The 24,053-nt window shown below is 36.9% G+C and overlaps 1 protein-coding gene across 1 annotated transcript in view; it reads left to right on the top strand.

Annotated features, from left to right (window-relative positions):
• Nucleotides 1-24,053, top strand: part of Alg10 (alpha-1,2-glucosyltransferase Alg10) — a 96,580-nt gene that overhangs the window by 39,559 nt on the left and 32,968 nt on the right. Inside the window, exon 2 of the mRNA XM_090369097.1 lies at nucleotides 2,236-2,418. Within this exon, the coding sequence (XP_090225223.1) occupies nucleotides 2,236-2,418 (183 nt within the window). The remainder of the gene's footprint in view (nucleotides 1-2,235; nucleotides 2,419-24,053) is intronic.

A 24,053-nucleotide genomic window follows, 5' to 3' on the forward strand; every position in this document is an offset into this window, starting at 1 on the left:
ACAGATTAGAAAGAATACTTGATGAGAATCAACCGAAAGAGCAAGCTGGCTTTAGGACAGGATTCTCAACTATGGATCACCTTCACGTAATATCACAGCTAATGGAGAAAGAAAATGAATATAAAACACCATTATGTCTGGCATTTGTGGATTATGAAAAGGCATTTGACTCCATACAGCATAAGGCAATGTTTCGGGCACTGGAAAGACAAGGCACAGATACTCCATATATTATGATTTTGAAGAAAATATATGAGAGTGCTACATCCTTTATTAGACTAGACAAAGACAGTAGGAAATTTAAAATCGAGAAAGGAGTTCGACAAGGAGACACAATATCTCCGAAGCTGTTTACTGCTGCCCTTGAGGAAGCTTTCAGAAGATTAGACTGGTCGCAGAAAGGAGTCAATGTGAACGGAGAGTACCTAAACCATTTACGATTTGCAGATGACATTGTGGTCATAAGCCACGATCCCAAAGAATTAGAGGAAAATCTTAATGATGAATATGGCTAAAAAGATGAATATGGCTGAAACAAAAGTAATGATGAACAAGTATGCCATGGAAAGGGAAATAATGATTGAAGGAGCAGTAATTGAAAAGGTGGAGTCATATACTTATCTGGGACAAGTTATTAGCTGTAATAATGATAAATGGCTGGAAGTCAAGAGAAGAATAAATTTTGGATGGATAGCATTCAGGAAATATAGTCACATACTGAAGAGCAATATCCCAGTTTGTCTGAAACGTAAAATAATGAATCAATGTATACTCCCCACCATGACTTATGGAAGTGAAACTTGGGCACTCACCAAAAGAATGGAAGAGAAGCTAAGAACTACACAGCGAAGAATGGAACGAATTATATTGGGAATCAGACTGTTAGATAAGAAGAGAAACACATGGATTAGGCAGCAAACTCAAGTAAAGGACATTCTTATCAAAACTAAAGAACTAAAATGGTCTTGGGCAGGACACATAGCTCGAAGACATGATGACAGATGGACTAAGAAAATAACAGAATGGTACCCAAGAGGAGCTAGAAGAAAACCTGGAAGACAAAGGCGGAGGTGGATAGATGAAATTCATGAGTTTTTGAGTAGTAAATGGATGGCCAGTGCTCAAAACAGAAGGAACTGGAAAGTTGCTGGAGAGGCCTTCATCCTGCAGTGGATTGAAAATGGCTGATGATGATGATGAACCTCTGAGAAATGTACCAACTGAGTGGTATTGCACTCAGAGTAGTGGAGAATGAAAGAGACCTGGGGGTAATTGTGCAGTCAAATATGAGGTTTTTTGAGCAATGCAGATAGGCTTCCAGAGTAGGTCATGGGGTCTTGTCAATTATATACAGGAATTTTTCTAGCAGGGATAAGGAGGTGATTATCCTCTTGTATAAAGCAATGGTCAGGCCACACCTTGAGTATTGTGCACAGGTCTGGAAGTCTTATTGTAGGAAGGATGTCGAGTTGCTAGAACGAGTATAGAGAAGGGGAACAAAGCAGTGCTCTTACAAAAAAAAGGCTTAAGTTTTGCAAATTGCAGCATCTGGAGACTAGGTACCTGCAAGGTGATCTGATTGAGGTGTACAAGGCCTTGAATGGATTGAGCAAGCTCAATGCTGATGGGATTCTTCCTCTTGTTCAGATTACACAGCTGAAGGGGCATAAATTCAAATTGAGAAAAGACAGTTGCAGAATAGATAGGCAGAAATTTGCTTTAGTCAGTGAGTGGTTGATTGCTGGAACAAACTTCTGTCTGTCGTTGTGGAAGTTGATAGCTTAAATAAACTCAAGGAAGAATTGGACAAATGTCTGGAGCTAATGGTTAGGTGGATTGGGAAGTTTTTTTTGTTTTTTTTAGCTTGCTTTCTTGTATCATATGCCACTACTAATGCTAAAAACAAGAATTGCTTCTTTCCACGTTTAAAATGTATAAACAACAGTACAACACATTAGAAAATCTTTGAGATGTCTGGAAATTATTGTCTACTATTTAGTGAATAATGTCTTGAGCCTTGAATATGTACAATATGCATTTATTTTTTACTGTATGTGCCATTTGAACTGATTTGATTATGTGTGTGTGTCTTTTTAATAATTTCTTGGTAGTATTTTTAATTGACTTGATTTAATTGCATTTGTGGAAATGGTAGCACACTTTTACTGTAAAACAGAATACTGTCCATAAATAAATGTGTTGAGAATGTTTCTTAATTTTTTTTTTTTTTTATAGTGGGATCCAAAAATTACAACTCCTCCTGGACTCTATCTTGTGTCTGTTGGAATTTTTGTTCCTTTCACAAAATTAACTGGGATCAACTTTTGCAATATTTATCACCTTCGGCTGACAAATCTAATGTTTGCAGTTGGCAACTTCTATCTACTTTTTGCACTGATTTGTAGGATCCAGCATAAGGTAAGTAGTTAGTTAATATTTTTAACAGTGATTCTCACATATATTAAGACCCACACACATTTGGAAAGTTGAGTTATAGAAAGTAAGTGGGGATTGGAGATCTGGAATAGAAAATAGATTAAAGTACAATCTTTCTTTGTAATAGGAATGTCAGTTTGACATTCCTATTGCAGAGAAAGTTTTTGTTGCAAACATTTGTTGTGTAGCCAAAGAATTGACAGCTTTTACTGGTTTGTAGTGTTAAAACATATGTGAGAATTATTTTCACACTACTATAGGTTACCATTATGTTAACCTACAGTAGTGAAAGAATATGGACTGCCCAGTCCCTCTAAACTTTAACTGTAAATGAATCACATACGAATTTATCAAATGATTATTATATATTTAATATACCATCTGTTTGTAGTTTAATTGTATATCAGTGCTCTCACTTATGTAGTTTAAGAAAAAATTATAATAAGTTCTGAATATAACATTTTATTACTAGTGAAGATTATATTCAGTTCTTAAAGACTCACAAAAATTTTGAAAAAAATCTTAAGAAATTTTGCAATTTCAAGTGGCTTGATCATAAATTATATCTTGTGATTTATCCATGAAAATGTATTGATCTACTTTTTATCATGATTTGTAAAAGCCAAGTTGAAGTAGCACATTGTTGGTGTATCAAGATATTTAGTATGAAGTAATGCAAAAAAAAAAGCCACAAATGGCAAATTTTTATTCAATTGAGCAGGTTGTGGTCTGCATTGTTAAAAGTTTTATTTTTGTTCTGACAATTCTTATCTTGTACAATGGTGAACAGCTGTCATTTGGCTCAGGAATGCTCACAGACAATCAGAAAGGTGTCATACTATATAGGTTTCCCAATCAGCTTAACACCCCAGACACAAAACATTCCATGCAGAAAAGAAGCCATGTTGAAATTTGGGGCATGTAAACTGATGAATGGCATGGTGTGTTAAAACAAAAGGTTGGATGCTGAACAGTGACAAGTAATTTGAAGCAATGACCTGCATTTTGAATAAATTAATAAAAAAGCAGAATATTTACATGACACATTGTACAAGGAAAATTGCTCACTTTATTTCAGAAATCATCTTCATGGTTGTGGCCAGATCAATGTATGGGGCTGCTTTACAGCTGATGGTCCACTGAGATTGTGTTCTGCAGAGGCCGCCTAAATGCCATTGGTGGCATTGATATTGTTAAGAATGTCCTGACATCCTTCAGTGCTGCCAAACAAAAAGAGAAGTCTGGTGATTGACGGTTTCAATCACCAGACCTCCAGAAATCCGACCAAACCACATGGTACAGTCGGAGACAATCGTAAGGTAATCTCCAGTGCTGCGGTCTCCTGCCCCAATTAAACAGCATGTTGTCCCAGTTAAGCGAAGTAAACCCTGATGATATTTTAATAGATATTTCTTTACTATGAAAGCGACTCCTTCTCTATGTATGTTGTCTTTTCTCCCTGAGTAAAATATTCTTTCTTCTGTCATATCCGGTGTTCCTTCTTCTGTCCAATGTGTCTGTGACATTCCTACGATATCCCATTTGATCTTTTTCAATTCTTCTTCTACTAATTTTATTTTCCTGGTCTTGTAAAGCAATCTTACGTTTAGCATTGAGAGATACATTTGAGTTTTGGCTGACCATATAGCTTCCTTCACAGCTGTTCTCCATGGTATAAGAACAGCTGCGTCGGCTACCCCAGACGTGGTAGCATGACTGTTTATCTTACAATGACTGAGATCCATAGGGTTTAAGGCAGATAATGCAACCGGCTTGCCATTCCTCTGCTGCATAGTTCACAATTTAGATGGGACTAGTATCTTGGAAGAGTGACAGACTTCCACTGTTGCTGAAGATAGATCCTCCATCTTCACCTATAACCCAGGCAGGAGCCCATCCCAGGTACTGTCGGCCAGAGTCAGCCGAGCCTGGGGTTTTTTTACATGAGGTATGCTCCTCCCCTCCTCCTTTCTCATCTGGGCTTGGGACGGGAAATGGGGACTTAAAAGAAAATAAAAACAGCCATTAATATGTAAAAAATATATATTTCATATTTAAATATTTCCAAAAATACATATTGTGATTATTCTGAGCATTTGGCTTGCTTGTTAGCCATAAGCTTTTCTGTGTTGGGTGCTATGGAAGAAAAAGCACAATGTAGGTTCACTTTCAATGTCAAATCTGTTGTGCTACATCGTTTTTAGCCAGAAGTGCAGTAAACCATCCAAAAACAAACATACTAATGAAAATGGGATAAGGACACACAAAGCCTGTTTACTTGTTTGGGGGTAAATGGGAAGACATTTTACCCAAAAAGAATTCTCCAATGCATTTTTTTATAAGTTTTCTTTTGCAACTGATTCAAACATTAGTTCCAAAAACTCCTCCTGGATATCTTCTGGCAAAGATTAAACTTCAGTGAGAAAAGGATTCCTCACAAGTTTCCAAATAGAATTTTTAGTCACAACATCAGGAAAATATCATCTGAATTCATTCTGAAGACAAACTAAATGGGATTTTATTTTTCCTTCAAAATCATTTCAAGAACCTTGGCTTTGAAAGGTTCATCAACTCGAGAAAATGAAGCGACATTTTTAGCATCTCAATGCTGAATTCATAATTAAATTTTGGCTATAAATGCCTGCAGCACATCAAAATTATCAGTGATGGTTGTTTATCCCTTGCAACTTCAGATTTAACATGTTCAAAGCTTCAAATACATCTGCTGAAATGCCTGGCTCAGCTGAAAGCTTTCATTTTGAAGGCTTGAAGCCATTGGGCTTTGCCCTTATATTCCAAAAACAAAGCAATTTGCTTCCTTCAGCTCATAAACCTGACCAAGCATATTTCCTTTTGATAATTATCAAAGGGAAATTTCCAGTGAACCTCAGTATAGAACAGAAGAGCTTTATGGTTGGCATTCAAATCTTCACAAAGCAAAGAAAAGACAATCTTGAGTTTAATGCACCATTTTCACATAATTCACTGCTTTCATGCAGAGGTTGTGATCTTCATACATATCGCTGGACAGAGTTTTAGAAGCCAATGCTAGGTAGCGAGTGATGCAGTACATCCCAAAAACAGATGAGTTTTTCTTTAATATTTTACCAAAAAGCCGGTGCACCATTATTTTCAATTCATTGCTGGTGCACTATCAATGCATATTCCAATAAATTTTTCCAAATCCAGGTTATTCATTTTGAAATAACTTCAAAAATATCATTAGCTTTAGTAGTGGTTTCCAAAGCATGAGTAAACAACATTTCTTCCACAGTATTGTGAGGTACATATTTGCACATAAACAAGTAGGTGTGCACAATTTCCTATGTCAGTAGATTCATCACAACTAATAGCAGAAAAAGACAATTGGGTTGCAGGTTCAGTTTCAATGTCAAATCTGTTGCGCTGCATCATTTTTATAGCCAGAAGTGGCTATAGTTTACTGACTATATCCATAGTCAGTAAACCATCCAAAAACAAACATACTAATGAAAATGGGATATGGACACACAAAGCATGTTTACTTGTTTGGGGGTAAATGGGAAGACATTTTACCCAATAATAATTCTCCAATGCATTTTTTTTATAAGTTATCTTTTCAGACAGGAAGGTATTCTTTTTTTTTTTTTTTAATTTTCTCTCCAAATAAAATTTTGGCGATTTTTAAGATTTAAGATTTTTGGCGATTTTTGCTTTGCAATTAAAAAAAAGCAATTTCATATGAAGTTTTCACAGCCTTCCTGAAAGTATGTTCCAGTACTGTGCAATCTCATATGCTACAGGAAATCTCGCTTTGCACAAAAAATCTCCGCCAGTTTTTGTAGCTAGATTTAAGTAGTTTTGGTTCAAATGTTGTTCCAGTCAGGATAGTTGCATGGCATCATTGCTCAGCATTTTTGACATACACTGCACTGAAGAATTTGCAGCCCATTTTTTGCAATATACATAAAACCATACTTGATACAAAACTCGTAACTTTTTTTTTTTTTTTTTTTTTGTTGCCATCAGAATGCAACTACCTAGTATTTTTGCGAATTTCAGAATACTACTACTGTAACTGGTATTCTCAGATGTACTTCTTACCATTGGCGCCATAGTAGTGCATGTGTAGCAGGCTATACACATTGCACTACTGCATCACAGATGATGCCGTTAAAACTGTCATTATTTCTGTAATAAGATAACCTTAAGTATATAATTCTATGGTTTCTAATTAAAAAAATAAAAAATAATATTATGAAAATTAAAAATAAATATTTTTTATGATATTGAATATGCTGTTTCAAACTACAAATGTCTCCCTTGTGAATCTCTTATTTGTTTTCCCAGTGCTTATATCACACCAAACTGACTCAACATTGCACTGTCCACCAGTGTCAACTAGACACTGTCTTAGATTTTGTGTTTCGTAACTAACAGCATAACCCCTCCTCCCTTTCTATCCTTTCTGTAAACATTGAATTCCCCCCAATTCTGCATTCCTTATATCTGTGTGACAACATGTCTCTGATATCCCAACGATATCCACCTTTGATGTCTTGACAAGCACTTCAAATTCATCAAATTTATTTACTATACTCCTGGTATTGGTGTACATGCACATGTCCTTACTCTTAGTTATCCTAATACAGCCTGTGTATTTCATTGTTCCATGATGACTCCCAGCATTTCTTGAAATCCCCAGCAATGTGCTTTCCTTGCAACATCAGCTTTAGCATTAGTAGAGGCATATGATGCAAGGAAGCAAGCTTATACCCCATCAGCCAAAAAAAAAAAAAAAAAACCCTTCCCATTTCACCCATCCATTTGCTCCAAAAGTTTGTCCGTTTCTTCCTTGAATTTATCAACTTCCACAACGACAGATGAAAATTTGTTCCAGCAATCAACTACCTATTGGCTAAAGGCAAATTTCTGCACATCTATTCTACAACTATCTTTCCTTGATTTTGGTTTATGCCCCCTCAGGTTTGTAATCTGAGCAAGAGGGAGAATCCCATCAGCATTGAGCTTGCTCAATCTGTTCAAGGCCTTATACACCTCAATCAGATCACCTTGCAGGTGCCTAGTCTCCAAATGCTGCAATTTGCAGAACTTAAGCCGTTCTTTGTAAGAGCACCTCTTTGTTCCCCTTACCAGTCTTGTTGCCCTTCTCTGTACTTTTTCTAGCAATTCTACATCCTTCCAAAAAATGAGGCTTCCAGAACTGTATGCAGTACTCAAGGTGTGGCCTGACCATTGCCTTATACAATGGGATAATCACCTCCTTTTCCTTGCTAGAAAAATTCCTGTATATCATTGACAAGACACCATGAGCTACTCTTACAGACTGTCTGCACTGCTCAGAAAACTTAATATCTGACTGCATACTTGACGTTTTTTTTTTCTTTTTTTTCTCCACTACCCTGAGGTAACACCACCAAGTTGGTACATTTCTCTGTGGTTACTGCTATCCATAGTCAGTACTCTGCATTTGTCAATGTTAAACTTTAATTGCCACTTCTCAGCCCATCTGCCCAACTTTTCCAGATCCTGTTTCAGCAGCATACTGTCATTACTGTTATTAACTACCCTGCCAACCTTTGTATCATCTGAAAAAAATTGACATTAAGTTTGATATACTTTCATCAATATCATTGATGTATATACAAAACAGCAATGGGCCCAACACTGAACCGTGGGGAACACCACTAATAACATTAGTCCATGAAGAGCAGTGTCCATTGATTACCGCTCTTTGTCTTCCCCCACTCAATCATCCTTTTATTCATTGAAGCAATTTGTCCTTGATGCCATACTGCTGCAATTTGTACAGTAATCTTTCATGTGCAATAGTATCAAAAGCTTTCCTGAAATCCAAGTATATGATATCAGAATTATTTTTTGCATCCTGTTCCTTTGTGACCATGTCATAGTATCCAATCAAATTGGTTAGACAAGACTTCCCCTTAACAAACCCATGCTGTGTGTAAATTATTACTGCAGCCTTGTCTAGATGATCTTGTAATGCTGCTTTTTCCAGTAACTCCATTATTCTCCCAGAACAGAAGTCAACCTAACAGGTCTGTAATTACTCGTGTCACCCTTTGATCCCCCTTTGTGAATTGCAGATACCTTTGGACATCTCCAGTCTGTGGGGACTTCCCCCGGGTCCATGGATGCTGTCATAATTATGGCTAAGAGTTTGCTTATTTCCTTTGCTGCCCCCTTTAATATAACTGGATAGATCCCATCTGCCCCTGGTGCCTTTCTTATGCTTAACTTCAACAATTTTTCCTCCACTTTGCTCTCAGTTATTAAAAAATCATTTAACTCCCTGTTAGAGTTTGATAAACATCTGGCTTTCTCCTTGAATACCCATGTGTGAATGTAGGTACAAAATACTCATTTAATTTGGCAGCTAGAATGATCATCTACAACCAAACCATTGATATCAAGTGGACCAATCTGATCTATCCCCTTCCTTTAAGAGTTTATATAAATAAAGAAGTCTTTGCATCCTTTGCCAAAGATTTTTCATAATCTGCCTTCGCTTGCCTAACCTCCTTTGTGACTTGATTACAGACTATCTTACCATAGGCTTCTGTGTTTTCTGATAATTTATATGTATCCCATACTTTTCTTCTCTGCCACGTGTCTCATTAATTCATCTGACATCCATTTGGGCCTAAACCTAGAACAGTATTTCTTAGTTGGAACAAAAAAGCTTAGTAGCTTCAAAGATTACTTCCTTGAATGCTTCCCATTTACAATTTGTTCTTGGTAATATCATCAGTTGGTCCCACTATATAGAATTTAAAAAATCTCTGAGACCACTGTAGTCACCTTTTACAAATGCAAAAACCCTTAACTTTATGCCTGATGGTAGTTACATCTTTAAATAAATCCTACATCAGTACACTGTGATCACTGCCACCTAGTTGCTCCATTATCTGGAAATTTCTAATCCATGAATAATCACTGCTGATAATCAGATCAAGAGTGTTACTCCCTCTGATTGCCTCTGTAACATGCTGCTGTAGAAAACAATCATCCACAAAAGCCTTGCTAGTGCAAGTGACCAACGCACAAGTTCCAGTCAATATCCGGGAAGTTAAAATCTCCCATTATAAGACACTCTGATTTACTGGACCACTCTATTTCTCTGTATAATTGTTCATTGTACTCATCAGAGTCATTAGGCCTATAACAAACTTCTACCCTCATTTTTGCTTTCCCAGTGCTTCACGTTGTGGTTTGGGTCAAAATCATCTGAATTTTATTTGAGTGGGTTACGGAAGTTAGTGGATCATGCCAGCAAGTCTGTTCACTTAAGGGGAGCTTCATTGAAAAATAAATTGGTTTACACAACTTTCCAGCATTCCTACTGTGAAAGGCTAGAAACTTTTCAACCTCCACCCATATATCAAGATCTCAATATCCCAATAAATCTAATCCCTTGGCCAGGGGGCCTGCCTCAAAATTTGTGGGGCCATGGAGTCCTGTGCAAAACTTGTACAGGGTATTTTTGTAATAGTGATTTTAAAAAAAAAATTTTTTTTTCTTCAAATTTTACAGTATTCAAAGTTTAAAATTTTTCAGCTCTTGGAGTGACAATAATGTGGGTAACTAGACATTAAGATGGTGGTAGGCTTGTTGATAGAAATGTAGAAAAGATGCAGAGGATGTTATTATTTAGACCATTTGAGCACAGAACCCTTTTTGACAGAACTGGTTGAACATGCTGTGGCTGGCACTGATCTTTGCTCCTTCATATGGGAGATGTGTTAAAAACATGGTGTATTGCATAGCAGTCACCAGAATGACCAATCTTACAAATGCCATCGTGATGATGATGGACAGTGCTGTGCTGCAGTGAATGCGGCAGGAAATTGATTATCGGCCAGAGGCAAGCCCCGTAGCCGAGTGGTCAGGCCCCCTTGTGTGACTGGGGTCAAGCTCATGACTGCTAAATACTGTGCTGTTTCTTGTATTCTTTCTGTCTTGTGAACTCCTGACCGTGTGGTCGTTCCAGAGTATAAACAGAAAATTTATTTTATTTATATACTCTGTACCTCCAGGGGTGGCCACATCAAGTATACTAGTTAAACAACAAACTCTTAAAGAGTCGCTACAGATTACAGCCCACTGCATGTCTGTAGTTGCATTTGTTTGCCTGTAGCATATATTGAAAAAAAGCTACAGACAAACTTGGAACTTTATGGATACACTGTTTTCCTCCATGAATTAACATTTCTAATTTTTCCAACACTTTTCATATTAAACCCAGGTTCTCACTTGAATTTTATGCCTTGATTTAGTGTCAATGAGAATTTTGCCACTTCATCATTCTCAGATTATTGTTACATCTAATCAGGAAATTGCATACATACTGCACATCTCCTTTATTATTTCATGGTATTGGACATTTCTTTTTGATGTTATGCCATAAACATCGGCAAGTGTGAGCTTTTCTGTAGTTTACACAGTGGAGTCACCTGAATTTCATCAATAATATGACTTATTTGAACTTTCACTTGTTTTGAATTTGATTATTGTACTTTTGCCTGTTATTCTATAGCTGTTTTCTGCCGTAGCCACTAAAGAAAGAAATTAACCATTGATGATAAATTTGAAATAACACTGGAGGCAGAAAAGCATACTTATGTGTATTTTAAATTAAAATAACGAAACATTTTATAATGGCAGCATCAGTGTTTGGTATAGTGCAAAATACTGTATAATGAAAGCATACAGCAAATACAGAATTTCAAAGAAAAGAAAAAACATTAAATTTTCATTGTGCAGTAAACTAGAAAATGTGTTCATGCTGTGTGTTGTTATTCTATGTTGTAGTAATAGGCATATAGTGCAAGGGAGCCACAGGCTTTTGCTGCACTGGCTGGGGGAAAAAAAAAAAAAAATAAGAGTAGTTAAAAAAAAATACAAATTATTTACTTCCTCATGTAAGTACCTATCCAGTTAACCTTTGAATTTGTTCGAACTGTCAGCCTAAGCTTCCTTTGAGGGCAATCTGTTCCAGCAATCAATGACATGCTAACTAAAAGAAAATGTTAAATGTCACTTAGCTCAGAACTTAAATTCTAGGTATTGGATTCCGGTGATGCTATGTGGAGGACTAGGGGTATCCTTGGGAGATCTCCTTCACCATGTACAGGTGCCCAAATCGAGAGGGTCTAGGTACTGTCAGAGTGGGAAACAGACTATAGAAATCTTGTGCACAGCAAACACATAATAGGAATTCAGTCTTTTTGCCATGCATTTTGACCTATGCAAATTTGGAAAGGGAGATCAGAGTGGTTTGAGGGCCTTACTACAGCACTCCATTTGGCTCCTGCTTTGAAGATTTTGGGATGGCTGGCCTGTAAAGGTCAATTGTGCTGATACGATTTTCTTATCCTCGAGGTTCAAGCAACAGAATTCATGCTGATTGAAATGCAGACAGAGAAAATCTTCTTCTGGGACACCATTAAAGTCTCTGTTAAAAAACTGTGCTCTAGAATCAGATATTACCTCACAAGAGACTTGGAACAGAAATATCATCAAGGCCTATACCTAGGTTCCTGATTATGCATTCAAACTCTGAAAAGCCTGTTGGAAGATGTCACTTCTTTTTATACAGAATTGTTTAGAGCAGTGGTTCCCAAAGTGGGCGATATCCTCCTGGGAGCCATTTGGATTACAGGGGGAAGGGTTGCTAAGAGGCACATGAGTGGCAGGGGTGTGCTGGAGATGAGCCCTTCCAAGTATGTCGATTGCTTATTTACAATTTACCAGGCTAGAGCCTAAGGCGAAACACCTTCCTCGCTTAGTATTTAAAGTTTTACTGCTCTTGTTACTTTCAAAGCTATTTCCTTTGGTCACTTTGTTTGTATTAGATTTGGAGTTGTCACATGATAGCCAGTTATTGGTAATAACTATTGATTTTCTTATAAATTAGATCCCAGTAGCAACTGTACATTTGTGGTAGGTGAAGGTTTGTGCATGTTTGCGAAGTAGTTAAATGTAAATATTGTTTGCTTATATTTATAATATACAGGTAACCCTTGTATAACACGGTAGTTAGGTTCCTATAAAATCTCGTTTAGTTCTTAGTCCCATGTTATATGGGACTAAGAACCAGTGCAAAAAGGGGGATTACGTTCCAAAAGCTAACAAAAATACAGTTTTTTTTTTTATAACTATCGTAAACTTAATTTTTAGTGAAAATAGTAATAACTGTGATACATATATGTCAGATAATATGCGTTCATTTAATTTTCTTCCTCTTCATTGCTGCTAAGCACAATCAAACAAGAACGTTTTCTCTTTTCCAGACTATCTTCACCCTTTGAACTTTCTTCTGCAGCATCTAGATTTCTGCTCTCTTTAAAAAATCAGTACGTAAGTCCCCGACATACATAAGAGATACATTCCAGGACTTCTTATGTAAGTCAAGTTTTATGTAACTCGGGAATAACTAATAAAATATTGGTACTATGTGCCTGATATGCCAGAATTACAAAAACCACATAATATCCTCAGAAGAATAAAGAAAAATAGTTATATACCGTAACAATTAAAAACTTTATCTGGGGACAGTGGTCAAGTAGCCAGAGTGCCATATAAGAAAATAAAACATAAAAAGAAGAAAAAAACGCATGATATCGTACTGTAAAAACTGATATGTATTTCACACGCCGTGTAGGCTTTATAAGGGCTGCTAAGGGAATCAAAACTAGTGTACATATTTAAGAAAATTTGTCTAAACCACACAATGAATCAAAGTCAGGTGATGAATTGAAGGTAACTTAAAACATACCCGAAGCATTAATAAGAAACTTAATCACAGGGTGTTGTAAGCTGAGTAGAGGTCGGGGAGGTAGTATGTAACATGAACTCTTCAATCTTCATCTGTTTCATGTGCTTTTTTTTTTTTCTCTTCATAAATTTCACAATAAGCAGTCTTGAACTTTTCTTTCTATTTTTAAGAAACGTTCGGTGTTTTCATCCATTCCATCGCATTTTACTAAGCATTTTACTCGCATTTTACTATCGCATTTACTCGCATTTTACTAAGCATGTTTCTGGAGGTCGCTACCATAAAACAGTAAAAACAATTTGCAGTTTTCAGTTTATTGGCTTTTCTGTTAGTGCAATTGTATAATAAATTGTATAATAAACTAGAACTATTAGATCTAGTTCACGTAGTAAACTAGATCTAATTGCATTTGCAGTAATACCAATAGCTGGAATTCTGTGGGCTTTTATGTTATTATGATGAAATATGTTTCCCCTACCATGAAATCTTCAATTGTATAAAAAACAAATAAATTTTCAGACTCTTCCCTTCATTCCTATTTTTTAAACTTCATAAACTTGTCACTCGGTATCTCACTTGTGCATTTTTTGTGCGTGCTGTGTTTGTTGTTATTGATTGCATTTTTTTTTTTTTTTTTTTTACTATTTTAAATTTTACCATCCAAAAAAAAAAAGTCACTGAACAGAAATATCAGTTAGTACGTTCATAACAAACAATTTACATAAGTCGAGGACTAGCTGTATTTTGGGATTGCTCACTTTTGCTTGATAGATCTTTGTAAATTGCATGGTATGGAGCTAAGCATTTGTGAAGCTCCCTTTTGAACTTTGTGTTCCTTTCAGTCAAATGATCCACATTCAAAAATTAAAATTCTAATTGCTCTGCCAAATTTATGCCTTCCCATATGCTTTTTAGTGTAAAATTTGGAACTTCAGAATTTTCATCTTTGCTGTCGTCCTCTGAATTGATTTTGTTTACCTATGATGCTTTTTCACCCAAATCCTCTTCACCAGCCTCTTTTTCTACCAGTAATTCTTGAATGCTTTTAGTAGTGATGTCATCAAAACCTTCTCCTCCTACCGACTAAGCAAGTTCTATTATCGCACTGATTCCGTTTTCTGTCAGTTCGACCATATTTTCCGAACCATACATTTTTCCAACATGCACATGTTGACAGTGACCTCGTGGGTAGCACAGTTGGTAGGATCGCTGTCCTCTCCATGCCAGGTGGAAAGGGCCTGAGTTCAAATCCCGTCAATGAATGGAGGAATGTTTATGGGCCTTTTCCACAACATGGCTGAGTTAGTTGGCCTCAAGTGAGGTAGCATGGTTTTTTTTTTTTTTCTTTTTTTTTTCTTTTCTTTCCGGAAACGGTTTTTCATCCAGCAAAACAGAAAATCAACCACAGAACACATGCAATTTACAGGCAGTATACGGAGGATGCAGAAAGGTCAGGGAATGACCACCGCATATCCCCGGAGCAATATGGCCTTAGGTGCTAATGCTCCTAAAACCCAAATAACAAACAGGCAGTATACACAGAGCAACATGACCTTAGTTGCTGATGCTCCTAAAAATCCAATAACAACAACAAGGTGTTGGCAGTTTTACTCTGAGTGATAAAGCAATGATTCGGATACAGTACACAATTGAAAAATGTTTCCATGCCTCCATCACTTCAATAGATTCTGAATCATTTTTTTCCAAAATCTGTTGTAACGATTTTCTGTTATAATAAGTTTTAAAGGTAGATATAATGCCCTTGATCTAATGGCTGAATTAAAGACGTATTTAGTGGTAGGAACATTACTTCCACATTTTGAATGACTTAAATCTTTTGAATGACCTGTTGCATTATCCAATAGTAATAAAACTTTGAAATCTAGATATTTATGCTTTAAATAGTTTTCCACAGCTGGCACAAAACAATTTAGAAACCATTCTTTAAATAAGTCAGCAGTTAACCCAAATTATGCCTAAGTTCCTTAGGCATAATTTATGGCTGGAATTTAATTCACAACATAAATGATTTCAACACAGTTCTTAAGAACAGAGTTTAATAATACATTCCTGGAAAAATTTATAACTGATCAAATAAAAATCAAATAACCTTACAAAAACCTTAAAAGTCACAATTTTTTATGGTCTCAAACTAGCAAAGTTCAATAGCATAGAGCCTAACATGGGGATTTCCCAACAAAATAAAATACGGGAATTTTCCAAAAAAATTTTTTGCGTAACGACTAGTGAGTCAACAGCAGGGATTCGCAAAAAAGAATGGAAGTACTGAAAACTTACATCCAACATAATAGCAGAATTTTCTCTGCATAGAAGCTCAAAAATACCGTGTTAAGCGAGGTTTGCCCAATTCTCTAACCATGTTAAAGCGAAACCGTGTTATACGGGGGTTGCCTGAATAATGTACAGTAGACTCTCGATTTTCCGGGATATATGGTAAAAAAATATTCCCAGATAATCGATTTATTTTCGGATTAATCCAAAAATACAGTAAGTCCCCGACATACGTAAGAGATACATTCCAGGACTTCTTATGTAAGTCGAGTTTCACGTAACTCAGGAATGACTAATAAAATATTGCTACTATATCTGACAAAATTACAAAAACCACATAATATCCTCAGAAGAATGAAGAAAAATAGTTATATATTTTTAATTAGTTCAATTAAAAACTTTATCTGGGGACAGCGGTGAAGTAGCCGGAGTGGCACATAAGAAAAGAAAACATAAAAGGAAGGAAAAAATGCATGTTATTGAACTGTAAAAACTGATATGTATTTCGTAGCCTTGGTTATTATTATAGTTGACCTTCATCGGTACTGACCGCTACTTGTATTTTGTCTTTCTCCTTTATTGCGTTCACTGTTGCCACTGACAAATCTGAATTCCATGTGATACTTGTTAATGTTTGGCCATTTTCATACATCTTTATTATTTTAATTTTCTGATCCAACTCGATTGCTTTCCTTTTCTTGATAGATTTACTAGTACTGCTGTCACTTATTCTCTTAGTCCGCCCCGTGATAAGTCAAAATGAAATTTTCTGTAAAGAAATTCACAGGGTTAAGATGAAAACTCGCTATTATCGCTCCACACGAGCTCACATTTTGCACTTTCCGGTGTATTGGGCTTTTCTGTTAGTGCAATTAATTATAAATAGGTAGTGAACTTGATATTATTGCATTTGTGATAATACCGATAGCTGGAATTCTGTGGGTTTTTTATGCTTTTATAGTGAAATGTGTGTCCCCCCTTCACTGAAATCTTCAGTCATATTAAAAAATATATATATAAATAATGTGACGTGAGTCCAAAGCTGTGTAAGTCGGGGACTTATTGTATTAAAAAATGTTCAGCAACCTACATAAAAGTATAGATAAAAAATGAAAAAAACTTAGCACGCACTACTCGTGTCCAATACGATGCTTCCGTTTATTTTTTTTACAATGTCATGTATGGTTTGGTCATCACCGTTATAGTGGTTCTTTAGAGATTTAACAGGTGCACCGTTTTCAAACTTTTGAATAATTTCAAGTTTTTGTTTATTTGATAGAACAACTCTTGCGTTTGCCCATCATTTTCGTAATTTCTAAACAAAAAAAAATAGTTACTATAAAAAAAAAAAAATTCCGACATCCCTGACATACATAACAAAACAAAATTTGTCCTTTTTATGGTGCACAACAATCGATTAAAACAAACTAAGCATTTGGCTCCTTTTTTTTTTTTTTTTTGAGCGGCGGATGTGAAGACAGTGGGAATTGCAAGATAATATGTGCATAATCTATTAATGATGACTTATAGTGCTGCTTCTTGTCGCTTATTTACTTATGACTTGCAAAACATCTGTTTATACCTATTCTATTTATTACTTGAATTTTATGATTTCCGGTTATTTTTATTTATTTATTTTTTTAATTTGGAATCTTGAAGTGTACCTGTTAATCCGATCCCAGTAAATCGAGAGTCTGCTGTATTGTAAAATATATATTTATATATTAACATTAGCAAAGACACATGATGCAAGAAAGCAAGCTTATATAGCATCAGCCAGAACCCCCCCCCTTATTTCACCCATCCACTGACTCCAAATGTTTGTCAAGTTCTGCTTTGAATCTATTTAAGCTATCAACTTCTACAATGACAGATGGAAGTATGTTCCAGCAATCAACCACCTGCTGGCTAAAGGCAAACTTCTACACATATATCCTACAACCGTCTTTCCTCAATTTGAATTTATGCCCTCTCAGGGCAAAATGAATTATTCTGAGCAAGAGGAAAATTCCCATCAGTATTGAGCATGCTCAAACCATTCAAGGCTTTATACACCTTCAGATCACCTCGCAGGTGCCTAGTCTCCAGACTCTGTAATTTGCAAAACTTAAGCCTTTCTTTGTAAGAGCAACCCTTTGTTACATTCACTAATCTTGTTGTCCTTCTCTGTACTCATTCCAACAGCTCTACATCCTTCTTAAAATGAGGCCTCCAGACCTGTATACAGTACTCAAGGTGTGGCCTGACCATTGCCCTATTGCAAGGGGATAATCACCTCCTTATCCCTGCTAGAAAAATTTCTGTATATCATTGACAAGACACCATGAGGTACTCTTGCAGACCGTCTGCATTGCTCAGAGAACTTCATATCACCCTGCACAATTACCCCCAGGTCCTTTTCATTCTCTACCACTGTCAGTGTGGTACCACAATGTTACTCTGGGATCACTGCTTCCCTTATGTTGTACAGTAAACCCCCGCTATTTGCGGGGGTTACGTTCCTGAGAAATGTCGCGAATACTGAGTTATGGCTCCCATAGTAATAAAGGGCTCCCGTTCCAAAGTATGAAATATATAAGAAAAACTAGTCTAAAATTTTGTCTATGTATGTATGTATTTATGTACATTCATAATATGACTATGTACATTGACAGTACATAGTGAAATGCAAGCCATCGAAATGAAAATAAGAAACAATTTAATATTAAATGTAATATTTATTAGAAATTTGAAACAAATCTTTCAAACCAGCATCTTTGCTAGCTAAAAAACTTATCCTGCCAGTGCTATCACCAGTTTCGCTAAAGTGTTGATAAAGGAGTTTTGCCTTTTCACAAATGATGAGTGAACTTAACGAATTTTATTTTGAGTTCGGTCTTCTATCCACAGATTTAAAGCCTTTTCCATTTTTTCTAATTTAACATCACGAGTTACAGAGCAAATTTTTTAAGCAATTAGCGCGTTTTCACGGACACTACGGCGGATTTTTTCTTCCGATTTCTTAATTGATCGTACCGTTGACTCATTGGTTTTATAATATTTTGCCACTGAGGAGACATTTTCACCCTTAGAAATTTTATCTAATAACTCAATTTTATTCGCTAATGTCACGTTCTTTGATCTTTTCACATTTCCCTTGTTATTCGTAGCCATATTTTTGTACGGGTTAGAAAGAACTTGTCCACAATAAAATCACTTTCTTCCATTAACACACTCGAAAAAGTCTGTTTTACATTGCAAAACAGTAGATTTATCACTTTTGTAAGCATATCAATTTATAAATTTATTCAATTTTTAAGCATATAAATTAAAAACAAACGACGAAACCTTCCGTGACAAGCGCATAACACATACTGAACAAGGATTAGCGAGAAACATCCACACTCGCGATTTTGTCACCACTCTCCCCCCAACCACTGAGTGCTGTTTTGACCGGGAAAGATAATTTTAGCCCACGCCCATGATTTTTTATGGCGGAAAATGTTCACGGCGCTTTAAAATTCACATTTTTTTTTTAGGTTTCATTTTATATTAAATCAGCGACCGCGAATAACAGGGGTTTACTGTACTTTACATTTGTCAATGTTAAACTTCATTTGCCACCTCTCAGCCCATCTGCTCACTTTTCTAGATCCTGTTGCAGCAGTATACTGTCATTAGTGTCATTAACAACCCTGCCAACCTTTGTATCATCTGCAAACTTGGACATTAAACCTGATATACCATAATCAATATCATTTATAAATACAGAAAACAACAATGGAACCAACACTGAACCCTGAGGGACTCCACTAATAACATTAGTCCACGAACAGCAGTGTCCATTAATTACCACTCTGTCGTCTCCCACTCAACCATCCCTTTTTCTATAGCAGTAAGTTGCCTCCAATGCCACACTGCTCTAATTCGTGCAGCAGTCTTCCATGTGCAACAGTATCAAAGGCTTTTCTAAGATCCAAATATATGATATCAAAGTTATTCCCCGCATCCAATTCCTTTGTGACCACATCATAGTATCCAATCAAATTAGTCAGACAAGACGTCCCCTTAACAAACCCGTGCTGTGTCCGAGCTGTAACTGAAGTCTTGTCTAGATGATCCTGCAATGCTTCTTTAACCAGTGCCTCCATTAATTTCCGTGGAACAGAAGTTAAACTAACAGGTCTGTAATTACCTGTGTCTCCCTTTGATCCTCCTTTGTGGATTGGGATCACATTTGCACAACTCCAGTCCATGGGTACCTCCCCTGAGTCCAGGGAAACTCTCATAATTATGGCTAAGGGTTTGCTTACTTCCTTTGCCACCTCCTTTAATATAACTGGATAGATTCCATCCACCCCCAGGTGCCTTTCTTGTGTTTATCTTCAACAATTTCTCCTCCACTTTACTCTCAGTTATTACAAGATTATCTAGTTTACTGCCAGAGTTGAATACACCTCTGGCATTCCCTTCCCTGAATAACTCCTCACGTGTGAATGTCAATGCAAAATATTCATTTAGTTTGTTAGGTACCTGAGCAGGATCACGAACAGTTGAACCATCGATATCAAGTGGACCAGTCTGATTCATCCCCTTCCTTCTAGAGTTTACATAAAGTTATATATATATATATATTTTATGCTGGTTTTAGTGTGGTCATCCAACTTCTCTCCATGCAAGGAAATCTGTTCCAGATTACTAAACATGGTGATTTAAGACTACTGCTAAGAAAATTTAAACAACACATTGGGAAACTGGTATCACTTCATCAAGCCCATCCATTGCATTAAGAATTTATTGAATAGTGTGGTATCTAAGACTTGCTAAATGACTTTCAGACTTTGAAAACTGTATTACTGGATCAAGTTTTTCTGGCTTACTGGATCAAAAATTGAAATTTGGAGTACTCTTTGGCTGGTAGTGGGGACCAAGTTCATTGTACCAGTTCACTACATGCATGTGTGTTTTGCCATTGAAAATGGGATTTCCTTGACATTGATGAAGTGGAAATTTCATCCTTACTTTTAGCTCTTCGACATCACCTAACTCGTGAATAATCGGCTTGCTGCATTACACAGCAAGGCCTGTACGCCAAGCCGTTTTAAATTAGAGAAATATGGACATTTGCATATAGCTTCTCATTGTCATAGCTCTTGTCTGTGTTTGATATCTTTCCAAATATGATGACAGCAATGCATGTACGATCATGAAATAAAACTGTCAGCTGTGAGGATGAGCAACCTGTATACCCTTAAGCATGCCAATAGAAGAAAAAGAAATCCAGAGATACAAAACAGAATTTTGCATCTCATATCAGGAAAAAAGAAAAATTTAAAACCAATAAATAGTCATTGAAGTTCTGTTATGCCCAGTCTATTGAGTATGCACCACAGACTTCACAAGAACTTTGATGACTTCAACTCTCTTCAACTTAAACACTAGTCAGTTCTGTTCTGCTTATGTTTCAGGAGACATGTTTTTAAGTTAGCATTTCTGTCTAACTCTTCTAGAACACGTTGCTACTACAATAAGATCTAGAAGAGTTAGACAGATGTACTGAGAAATGACAATTGAAGTTTAATATTGATTAATGCAAAGTACTGGGTGTGGGTAGCAGTAATGCCAGAGTAACATACCAAATGTGTGATACTACACTCAGGGTAGTGGAAAGTGAAAAATACCTGAGGTAATTGTGCAGTCAGATATCAAGTTCTCCAAGCAATGCAGACAGGCCACCAGGACAGCTCATGGGGCTTTTCAATGATATACAGCAATTTTTCTAGTAGAGATAAAGAGGTGATTATCCCATTGTATAGGGCAATGGTCAGGCCACATCTTGAATACTGCATACAGTTCTGGAGGCCTCATTTTAGGAAGGATGTAGAGCTGTTGGATTAAGTACAGAAAAGTGCAATGAGATTAGTGAGGAGAACAAAGGAGCACTATTACCAAGAAAGGCTTCAGTTCTGCAAATTGCAGCATCTGGAGATTACATACTTGCAAGGTGATCTGATTGAGGTGTTTAAGGCTTTGAATGGATTATGTAAAGCTCAGTGCTGACGGGATTCTTCCTCTTGCTCAGACAACACACAGGGGACACAAATTCAAATTGAGGAAGGATGGTTACAGAATAGATGTGCAGAATTTTGCCTTTGGGTAGCAGGTGGTTGATTGCTGGAATAAACTTCCATCTGTTGTTGTTGTTGTTGTGGAAGTTTATAGTTTAAATAAATTCAAGGAAGAACTAGACAAACTATTATTCGGGATGAATAGGTGAAATAGGAAGTGTCTTCTTTTTTTCTTTTCTCTCTCTCTCTCTCTCTCTCTCTCTCTCTCTCTCTCTCTCTCTCTCTAGGCTGATAGTGTATAGGCTTGCTTTCTTGCATCATTTAGCATTAACATTTGTAGAGGCATACGATGCAAGAAAGCAAGCTTATGCAGCATCAGCCAAAAAAAAAAAAAAAAACCCTCCCATTTGATCCCTCCATTTGTTCCAAATGCCTGTCCAGCTCAGCCTTAAATTTATTTAGGCTATTAGCTTCCACAACAAAAGATGGAAGCCTGTTCCGCCAATCAATTACCCACTGGCTAAAAGCAAATTTCTGCACATCTATTCTACAACTATCTTTCCTCAATTTGAGACTGTGCCCCCTCAAGTTCTTGGTCTGAGCAAGACGAAAAATCCCATCAGCATTCAGCCTGCTCAACCCATTCAAGGCCTTATATACTTCAATAAGATCACCTCGCAGGTAGCCCGTGCCCATCAAATACGGAGGATGCGGAAAGGTCAGGGAATAACCACTGCATATCCCCAGAGCAATATGGCTTTAGTTGCTAATGCTCCTAAAAAAAAAAAAAAAAAAAAAAAAACTTTGCAGGTGCTTACTCTCCAGGCGCTGCAATTTGCAGAACTTAAGCCCTTTCTTGGTAAGAGCACCCCTTTGTTCCCCTCACCAATCTTGTTGCCCTTCTTTGTACTCGTTCTAGCAACTCTACATCCTTCCTAAAATGAGGCCTTCAGACCTGTACACAGTACTCTAGGTGTGGCCTGACCATTGCCCTTGTATAACGGAATTATCACCTCCCTGTCCCTGCTAGCAAAATTCCTATATATCATTGACAAGACTCCATGACCTGCCCTGGCAGCCCGTCTGCAATGCTCAGCGAACTTCATATTTGGCTGCACAGTTATCCCCAGGTCTTTTTCACTCTCCACTTCCCTGAGTGTAGTACCACCCAGTTGGTACGTTTCTCTTCGGCTATTGCTACCCATATGCATTGCTTTGCATTTGTCAATGATAAACTCCAGTTGCCACTTCTTAGCCCATTTGCCACTGCTAATGCCAATGCTAAAAATTTTTTTACGTATTTGTCTTAATATTGTTTTTAAGATTGTCTTTTGACATTGTGAGCGATGTAGTATTAGCTCATGTGTACTGTTTTCCATCAGTAAATAAATAAAACAACCTCAGCTGTCAGAATCTATTGGACTCTTCATCGGAAGGACTACACAGTGTGCAGATGTATTATTATTGTAATACATAGCTTACTGTCATTACAAACAATCATCAAAGTTTCTTGCGACGACCGACTAACTACTTAAAATAAAATAAAAATATTATATATACATAAATAAAACAGAAATAAAATAAAAGCATTAAAATATGTAGTAGCTTTCGAAGCGAAGTGCCTCTTCATCAGCTAGTCTGTGACTGGTGTACTTCAGTATATATTAATGGATACAATAGCACAAGTCAGCTGGGCATGATCATGTATCACGAGTCTGGTGTCGGTAAAGCAGAATTATGTACACGTGATGATCGCCAGCGCTCATCGCACTGCAATACAGTACATTCTATAATAGGGTGTAAATGTACTCCCCTCGTCCGATTCATAGTACTATTATTGGTGACTGTGTGTAGTGCTTCAAGCCATGAGCACTTGAATAGTCGATGATTTCAATATCCTGCTGGGGATCAAGATTGTGCTGCTCAACCCAATAATGTTTGGCGACTGTGGAGCTTTCAAAATTAGCGGTTCCACCTCATGTTCAGAAACTCGATCTTTCAATCTTCTACCAGACTCACCTACATAACACCCCCCCCCCCACAATCCGGACATGTAATATGGTGTATGGAACCACTCCGTAGGAAAGGAGGAACAGGTGTTTTCACCTTAGAAATAATGGATTGTAATTTCCTCCCCAGAAGTTGCACGCATCGTATATGATGGAGATGCAAAATCCTAACAGACGGTCCAATACCCCGGATAATAGGGGATGTAGGCAGTAGAGATAAATTGATTGGCATGAGGTGGGTTAAATTTTGTAACAAATTCGTGAGCCTGAAGCTCACATCTATCTAGAACATAAGGTGGATAGCCGCAATTTGAAAGCTCCACCCTAATTTTTGAAATCTTCAATTGCCTGTCACCAGTCAAACTGGAGTGCATCCAAGCGCGGGAGAATAATGTACGCGCAGTGCTACGTAAATGACCAGGGGCATGCGCAGAGCCATAATTGGTAAATTGGCCTGCACACATTGGCTTC

This window comes from Mastigoproctus giganteus, chromosome 2 (assembly GCF_048544385.1).
Source record: "Mastigoproctus giganteus isolate SK-2022 chromosome 2, ASM4854438v1, whole genome shotgun sequence".
In the NCBI taxonomy this organism is placed as follows: Eukaryota; Metazoa; Arthropoda; class Arachnida; order Uropygi; family Thelyphonidae; genus Mastigoproctus; species Mastigoproctus giganteus.